General features: G+C 33.2%; 1 protein-coding gene across 4 annotated transcripts; it reads left to right on the top strand.

Moving 5' to 3' along the window:
- The first annotated feature begins 200 nt into the window (after positions 1-200).
- Positions 201-7,982, top strand: si:ch211-214p13.7 (uncharacterized). 4 transcript variants are annotated; one of them, XM_051119563.1, is made up of 5 exons: positions 201-330; positions 4,581-4,716; positions 4,935-4,957; positions 5,260-5,297; positions 7,458-7,982. In XM_051119563.1, the coding sequence occupies exons 2-5, from the start codon at positions 4,688-4,690 to the stop codon at positions 7,635-7,637; spliced, it is 270 nt and encodes an 89-aa protein (XP_050975520.1). In that variant the 5' UTR covers positions 201-330; positions 4,581-4,687; the 3' UTR covers positions 7,638-7,982. The 4 variants fall into 4 exon arrangements, with proteins under 4 accessions (XP_050975520.1, XP_050975522.1, XP_050975521.1 ...); XM_051119565.1 differs by lacking the exon at positions 201-330 and adding an exon at positions 3,674-3,787; XM_051119564.1 differs by lacking the exon at positions 201-330 and adding an exon at positions 3,874-3,892.
- The last annotated feature ends 399 nt before the right edge of the window (positions 7,983-8,381 follow it).

Below are 8,381 nucleotides of genomic sequence, written 5' to 3'. Positions count from 1 at the left end.
AGTCAGAATTTGATCGAGCTGCGCAGCGCTGCGTTAAGTCGAACACACCTATAATAAAGGCACGTGACTGACAAAGACCGATATGACGCGCACACACAGGATTATGGGAAATCGAAGGCAGCGAAGGATACATCTATGCTGCCTTCAGAATTCCATCAGAAGAAGGTACCTCCGGAGACAGGAAGTGAAGCAGAATTAGAATTCGGACGTACCTTGATGCCTTCCTGCCTTGGAATGCTGCCTCCGAAGGCAGCATTTTAGAGCTTTCGGATGCAGCCTGAAACTAGCGAATTCCCTCATCGTAAGCAACAAAGTACAGTTACGAACTGTGTAAGTAAGAGATGCATTTATCATACAGTGTATGGACAGCTTCATTGATTATAAGAAGCTGGAGGTATGAGTGCTTAGACACTAGCTAGAGTCGTTTCCACTGCGTGATTCAGTCTAATAAAATGCCCAAATTTGCCCAAAATGCAGGATATGTGGGCAGAAAATGTATATTTATGTCATTTAATATAGTTAATCAAGATCACACGAGTGCCTTTTTTTTTTGCAAAAATCACAAATGTGATATTGACTTTATACAACAATTCAATAAAGTAGAAGTTAACATTAAGAGACTTACGTTTTAGACACCATATTGTCTATTTTTGCTCTATTTCGCCAACAAAAAATCATTCCAAACACAGCCACAGCACTGGTTTGCATCTCTGAACAACATGACGGTGTTTCGTTCCTGAATGAATCAACCGTTTAAATGATTCGGTTCAATCGCAATGACTCGGTTATTAACAGTGACTTACTGACATCTAGTGGCGGTTGTAATTCCACATTTTTTTTTACATTTCAAATATCAGCATTCAACGTTTTAGGATTAAAATTATTCATGCATTTGTAACTGCAGGTTAAATGCATTCATGTCCTGCATTAAACAGTGGGTAAATACATCTAAATGCCAGTTCAGATGCAGCGTTTGTGCTTCCTCTATATTGTTGATAATGATTTTATTTGTGTGGTAACAGCCTAAAATGTCTTATTATTCTAAGTGACTTTAATGATTAAATATAAGAATTTGACGCAAAACATAATGCACACTTCTAGAAAACAAAAATGGCTTTATAAAGGTAAACAAATGTCCACAAAAGGTAAAAATCACTTTAAACTTGTTTGAAAATATTAATTTATATATATATATATATATATATATATATATATATATATGTAATTCTTCTTTGCTTAGTGATTGTTTGGTACACCTAATGGTCTACTTGCACAATACATCCGCGTTCTACTTGTTAGGGCTCGGTAGTTTCCGGTTAGTGTTCAGCGCACCTGCATCAAAGAACTTGCCTGCATACAGACAGTCATGAGAACGCAGATTATTACTACATTTTAGGGCTGGCATTTCTTTAAAAATACAGTTAATCATATTCAACCTGCTGAAAGGTTACTGCAAATTCTGCATTCTGAATAATAAATAAATATATTTCCCCACTAACCTGCCGCATTCTCACGAACGGTATTTTTCTTTTACTGATCATATTTCATACCTGATGAATGTACAGTTTTAAATGAGTTTGACTGATAACACCCTCACGAAAATTACTATAGTAGAAGTGCCATGTTTTCCCCATTTTTACCAACAGCAACTTTTACTACAAATAGCCTACCATCGTTAAACTATGGACAGTGTAGTAAAACCCGAGTTAATTTGTGGTTATATGGTTTAACTTCAATTGCAGTTTTTGGTTTTGGTTTTTGGTTTTATTTTCAGTAAAACCAGGGGCGTCGTTCGGTTTTTACTCCAGCCCCGAATGTTTTTTTTTTGTTTGTTTGTTTCGCCCTATGATTTCCACGGAATTTGTCAAAGTTTGAATTAATCAAAAGTTGGTCATTAAACTTAAATCAAGTCGCGATAGGGTCTAGTATCTGTAAATATTATGCCGCAAAAGACTATTTAAATATGAATCCTGCACGTTCTTCGTGTCTTTTTATGAATGACCGGCGCGGATGCGCGGTTTCGGTTTCTACACATGTAATACTGACGCGTGCAGTGATTTTAGCGTCTGCCGTTTCACTAAATGAGGGCATAAATACATTAGTCACTTCATGAGCATTTCACTGTTTCATTTGAGTAAAACAAGCGTCAAATATATACACAGAAATATAAAGGTTTTCACGACAAGTCGGCAACCCGTCAAAATAAAAGTTCGGTTTAACTTTATTCATCATTCAGTATAATGTACGTGCCTACTACTACTGCTACTACTACTATTAATTAATAAAAATGTATACTTTTTTTCATGCAATATTTCTTCCATGTTTTACATTTTAATAGTAAATTCCCTTTATTTGCCAAAAATAAAATATAATTTTTATTAAAAGATCAATTAAGTCAATATTTTATACCTTCATCTGATAACCAGAAAAATACACAATACAGAATTCCATAAGGCTATTGTAAAAATAAATAAAAGCTGTTTTTATGGATTCAAATAAACAGACATGCTAAAACATATTTGGTAACAATAAAACGTAAAGTCAGAAAAAAATAAAACATTTCATAGGGTCCCAAACATGTACATTTTCTTAACTTTTGATAAATTGATGGTAAATTGTATAAGATTAATGGTTTTAATTAATTACTAATTAAATAATTAATAAAATTAAATGTAACCATTAAAAAGAAGACCAGTAAAATGAAAATTTGAAAACAGAATTTGAAAAAAATAAAATAAAACGGAATTTGGGAAAAAAATAGGGCCCTCTTTTTGCATACAACTATATATTTGTTACAGTTATAAATACATTTTCAAATGTATTATTTTATTTGTCTAACATATTTTTGTAATGCTATAATTTTGTTATAATACTTTGTGCAGTGATTACTATTTACTATTGTTAATAGTGTGACAAGGTCTTTAACCCCCGGTTTAATGCCCCTGGACCCACCTAGTAGGATCCAGGTTCAACCACTTGTGTCTAACAAAATCTTATGTGCGCATGATTTCAGCTCCCACCGACTACCACTAGCCCCTGATGTTTTGGCACCAGCCCCGGATGTTTTAAAATCCTAGAAACGCCCCTGAGTAAAACCATTTGTTTGTGTGTCTTGTGCTCTTATTCCAAGCCCCTACTTCTTATTCCATTGTTTAAATGGCTGAATGAATGTGCGGTAACTGCCTTGTTTAACGATGTTAAACATTTAAATAATAGTATCACGCTGACAGTGCGACTATTGAATATTCATATTTTGGTATTAGAATACATACAGTGCAACGATGACAGAATATGACACAGAATAGTGACGAACATATTTAATACAGATGAATAAAGGTTCATTATGATCTTATTAATCGGATCGCACAAACTAAAGTGTCGTGATTAGGCCACTATAGAACACTGACACCTGTGGTGAACAATCATGTATGATTACTAGAAACCGCTTTCTCAGATCGGTTTATGTTGGATTAAAACTTCGCGTTCCGTTGAGTTTGAAAATTCTGTACTCAGTAATTATCAGAATATGTCTTCTCCTGTCTCTGAAAATGTCCAAAATCGCGCGAAATCTCATTTTATTAGGCGTTTAGGTCAACTAGATAATTACAGCGCATTGAAAATGTGCATAACCGGAAGTAACTGAGCCATACACGTTCAAAATGGGAGTGCGTCACGAGGCCCAGTGCAAGTAGTCCATTCACTGATCAAATATAAGCTTTTATCTTAGAATTAGGCTTTCTCAATGATAACAAGGACAAGATAAAAACATGAATCGTTTTTATATAAGGTTTGTTTATTTTGAAGGGCAGCTTTGACACAATTCAAACTCTGAAAAAAGCATTTTATGTTTGGGGTTAATACAAACAGAAGGCATTATAGCCAGATTGCAAAAGTAAGTCAGTTATAATTTTCAGTATTATAAATCTAGGCCGATTTCCTGTCAGTAACGCGAAGAAGTTTATAGCTAATAAGTCTCTACCTTGTGGTCTTGAAGGAAATGCACAACTTCCTGTTCCTAAGCAGCGCATCAACTGTCAGAAACCGATCGTGTCATATCTGTGAAGATACGGGTAAAATTAGTTTCAGACATTTGGAAGTGAAAGAATATGTCAGACAATGTATTCCTGGTCACAGCTATTTGCATAAAATGACGTAGAAGAGAGTAGAGAAAAAATAGAGCAGATCTGTCAGAGAAAAGCTGTCGCGGAATACACAAACACACACACACTTTTGTATGATTTATATGCTGTTTTCCTTGAGGGGGCCAACAAAATTGCTCCACAGTGTCAGATGTTTCACGATTTACTAACCACTTACTTGACATTTGGTCCTCACAATGTAGGCTAAACAAGTACATGCACACATTATTCAGATAGAAGACAGCAGGATGACCACTAATAGGCGTGTGAACGCAAACACATGAAAATGAGCATGTCTTCGTGTCATGCACTCGAAGGCAAATGAAAGCCACAGAACACAGGAAATACAAGTGAAATAGAGGCAGTCTGTTGTTTGACCGCTTTATACTGAATCACTCTCTCCATCCCTCTCTTGTTTCTTTTCTTCTGTCTGATTGGCAGGTTAGAAACTCTGGGTTCAGACCACACTGCTTTAGCAGTTTGCAGTTTGTGGTTGTAGCTTCAATATTTATACCACGGCATAAAACCATATTGAGCTTGTTGGAACTATGGGAAGCTTCTTAAGTTGCAACCGAAGGTAGGTCATCTGAATAAATTGATATTATGCACTGAGATCAAGCACTAGCAGTATTTAATTTCTGTTTTTGGATTTTTGGTTGAGACTTAAAAAGTAATCTAACAACTATATTGCTTATTGTGATAGTGTCAGAGTCTACGGCTAATTACTTTAATGTTTCTGAAATGGAAAACTGTATGTGACTTTATATAATTTACATATTTTATTTTTATCCTCAGAAAGAAAAAACCTGAAAACACTGGTAAGCAAATTATTCAGATGATATATTCTGATAAAGAAGCTAATGCAATGCATTAATAAGGAAGTATCTTCTTACATGGTTTAGCAGACTTTTGACACAGTATGCAAGCATGCGTTCAATTTTACGTCAAAGTTGATGTGGTTCACACTAAATGTTTTACTGTGTGCACTTCTGTAGCTGATGGCTAATTAAATTGTTTCAGTTTTGTGATGTTGTACATTTAGGCAAAGCTATGATAATTATTGCATACAGTGAATGGATACACTGTTCAGTGATATGTACTTCTATGTTTTATGGAGCAGATAATGGCCATCAGACTGAAACAGCAGCAGACACAAAGGTACGAATACAAATTAGTCATGTTATTAGACTGCTTATTCAGTATTAAACCATTTGTTTTCGTGTAGCTCTTATATTTTTAGTATTGATGTTGAGATTCACACTCCTGATAGCATCGTGTTAAAACAAGGAGGCGTTAGTTTAGATGATATGTCAGTTTCAGTACAGGTGTTTTTGGCTTTCAAAGTTGTTCCATCCAAAAAAAACAAAACGGTTGATGGGTTTACTTGTTTTGCATTTTAGGGCTTCATTATGTCTGCTCTGAATGAGTCTCTTTACTGTAATATTCAAATGATAATCATTTAGTCACATTGGTTTTTCCTGTTTCTCCAAATGATGCTCGCAATGAGACAGAAATAGCATCCAGGCAGGAAAGTGTGTCAAAGCAAATGACTTTGAACTTTAAGTTCTAAGATGCTTATGCATTTAAAGGAAATATGGATGCACCAAATAGAATCTTTCAGTGCAATCACATTCAACTTCATAAAATAACTAATACTTTAGAAAAACGTACATTTTGCCAGTCAAACGTTTTTGAACAGGAAGATTTTTAATGTTTTTTAAAGAAGTCTTTTCTGCTCACCAAGCCTGCAATTTTTTACTATTTGAGTATATTTTAAAATGTAATTTATTCCTATGATCAAAGCTAAATTTTCAGCATCATTACTCCAGTCTTCAGTGTCACATGATCCTTCAGAAATCATTCATGCTGATTTGCTGTTCAAGATATATTCTTTATTATTGTTATCAGTATTTAAAACAGTTTCTCCAAACTAAAATTCCAGTAATGTTGGATAACAAGTAAACACAATAAAACCACATACATTCAGACAAGACTCAATTATTAAACAGTAAGATTTTAAATGTTTTTTAAAGAAGTCTTTTCTGCTCACCAGGCCTGCATTTATTTGATCTAAAATACAGCAAATTTTTCTATTTGAATATATTTTAAAATGTCATTTATTTCTGTGATCAAAGCTAAATTTTCAGCATCATTACTCAAGTCTTCAGTGTCACATGATCCTACAGAAATCATTCTAATATGCTGATTTGCTGTTCAAGAAATATTCTTTATTATTGTTATCAATATTTAAAACAGTTGAGTAAATTTTTTCAGGATTCTTTGATGAATAGAAAGATCCAAAGATCAGCATTTATCTGAAATAAAAGCTTTTGTAACATTTTACACTAAACCATTCAAAAATTCAATATTTTCTACTCAATATTATTCTACTCAGCTGTTTTCAACATAATAATAATAATAAATGTTTTTTTGAGCAGCAAATCAGAATATTAGAATGATTTCTGAAGGATCATGTGACTGGAGTAATGATGCTAAAATTCAGCTTTAAAAATCACAGGAATAAATTACATTTTGAAATATATTCTAATAGAAAACAGTTATAAGCAACTGTTTATAACTAAGAAAACAGTTATTTTAAATAGTACAAATATTTCAGAATTGTACTGTTTTTGCTGTACTTTGCATCAAATAAATGGAGGCTTGGTGAGCAGAAGAGACTGACGTAAACCTTTAATCTTTTGACTGGTAGTGTACTTATGTAGAATATTGCCACATTAAAGTGAACTTTTCTGACCTCAAGCCTTCATGAAAGACATAGTCATGAAGGATGTATTGATTACATAATGACAATGATTCATTCATTGTGCTGATCATTTTGTGTGTTTTTTTTAATTATGTTTTTATTATTTATTATTTTATTTTTATTATTATTTGTATTACTTTATATATGATTATTATAATTATTAGTCATCTCATTTTCTGTTTAAGTCAAGTCTATGTTTCTTAAAAACATAAAATAAAATATAGATTTAATGCTTCTTTCTTTCTTTTTTAAGGAAGAAGCCATTCTTATTTGTATTATTTTATTTTATTTTATTTTCAGATAGTTACATAAAAACATACCTTTGGCCTAATTTGAATCAGAAGTTTTAAACAAACTTGTTAAAACAAATATGCTTGTTTGAGTCAGTTTGATTCTTGCCCAAAGTGTACAGTTTCTCTGACAGTACTCCATTGTTATACATGCAGTAAACATGATTTTCCATGACCTTGTTCAAACATTAATGCAACTGATACTGAAGTTTGAAGATTTCCTTTGCATAATTCACATGCTTGTGTTTTCTCTCTGACCCACAGACAGAAGATGTGCTCTATGCCTCCATTGACCACGGTAACATCAGTCCAAACAGACCTGTCCGAGACGTGGATGACAACGACTGTGATTATGCTGTTGTAAAGCTCCCTCAAAACACAACAAACACGGTCAAGCACACAATCACCGAGGACAGTTCAGATGATTATGTGCTCATGGGCTGAGCGCTGAGATGCTCACGTGGCGGAATTCAGCACATTCAGCTGGAATGGACACCTGAGATACACAAGCACAACTTTAACAGCTTGTCAGCTTTGTATAGGTTGCAATGATAATTCGCTTTTTAAGTTTTTTATTTATTTGGGATTTGTTTAAATTATTATTACATTCAGCTATTTTTGTCAATGTGAAGTAAAATATGTTAATGACTTTTGATATTTTAAAGCATTTTGAGTAATTACTACCTTCATCTATGTGCACAGTGAATAAAAGTGCATATTATGTCTCTCTTATTTTATGTATGTGTGATATATAAAGTGATCTGTATAATAAAACTCAAGAGAAATTTATATTTTTTCAGTGATGAAAACTAAAATTTTAAACAGTAGTAATCAGGTGACTACTTAAGTACATTAAAGATGAGTCAAATGTGTTTGATATGGCAAATGACTAATTTACAGTGTTGTATAGAACATAGAGAAAATGTAATTACATTTACTCAGTTCAAAGATGCATCTAGCCGAAAAACTTGGGTGAAAAAGCAAAGCTAGTGGACACATTCTCAGTAACTACAGGTCCATTTACACATATGTGATTTCTCTAGCTGTGTTGTATGATGGTTTCAAACACACATTACCAAACCCTTTTAAATCAATATTTATTTATTTATTTTATTGCTTTTATCCAAACTAAAATTCTAGTAATGTTGGGCAACAAGTAAACTAAACACAATAAAACCTCATACATTC

This window comes from Labeo rohita, chromosome 9 (genome assembly GCF_022985175.1).
Source record: "Labeo rohita strain BAU-BD-2019 chromosome 9, IGBB_LRoh.1.0, whole genome shotgun sequence".
In the NCBI taxonomy this organism is placed as follows: Eukaryota; Metazoa; Chordata; class Actinopteri; order Cypriniformes; family Cyprinidae; genus Labeo; species Labeo rohita.
The sequence above is the reverse complement of the archived record's forward strand: the minus strand, read 5'-3'. Positions and strand labels throughout refer to the sequence as shown.

Coding starts and splice junctions, on each gene's coding strand:
- si:ch211-214p13.7 (XM_051119563.1), top strand. CDS start 4,688: ATGGGAAGCTTCTTAAGTTGCAACCGAAG. Junction 4,717..4,934: donor TTCTTAAGTTGCAACCGAAG/GTAGGTCATCTG, acceptor TTTTATCCTCAG/AAAGAAAAAACCTGAAAACA. Junction 4,958..5,259: donor GAAAAAACCTGAAAACACTG/GTAAGCAAATTA, acceptor TTTATGGAGCAG/ATAATGGCCATCAGACTGAA.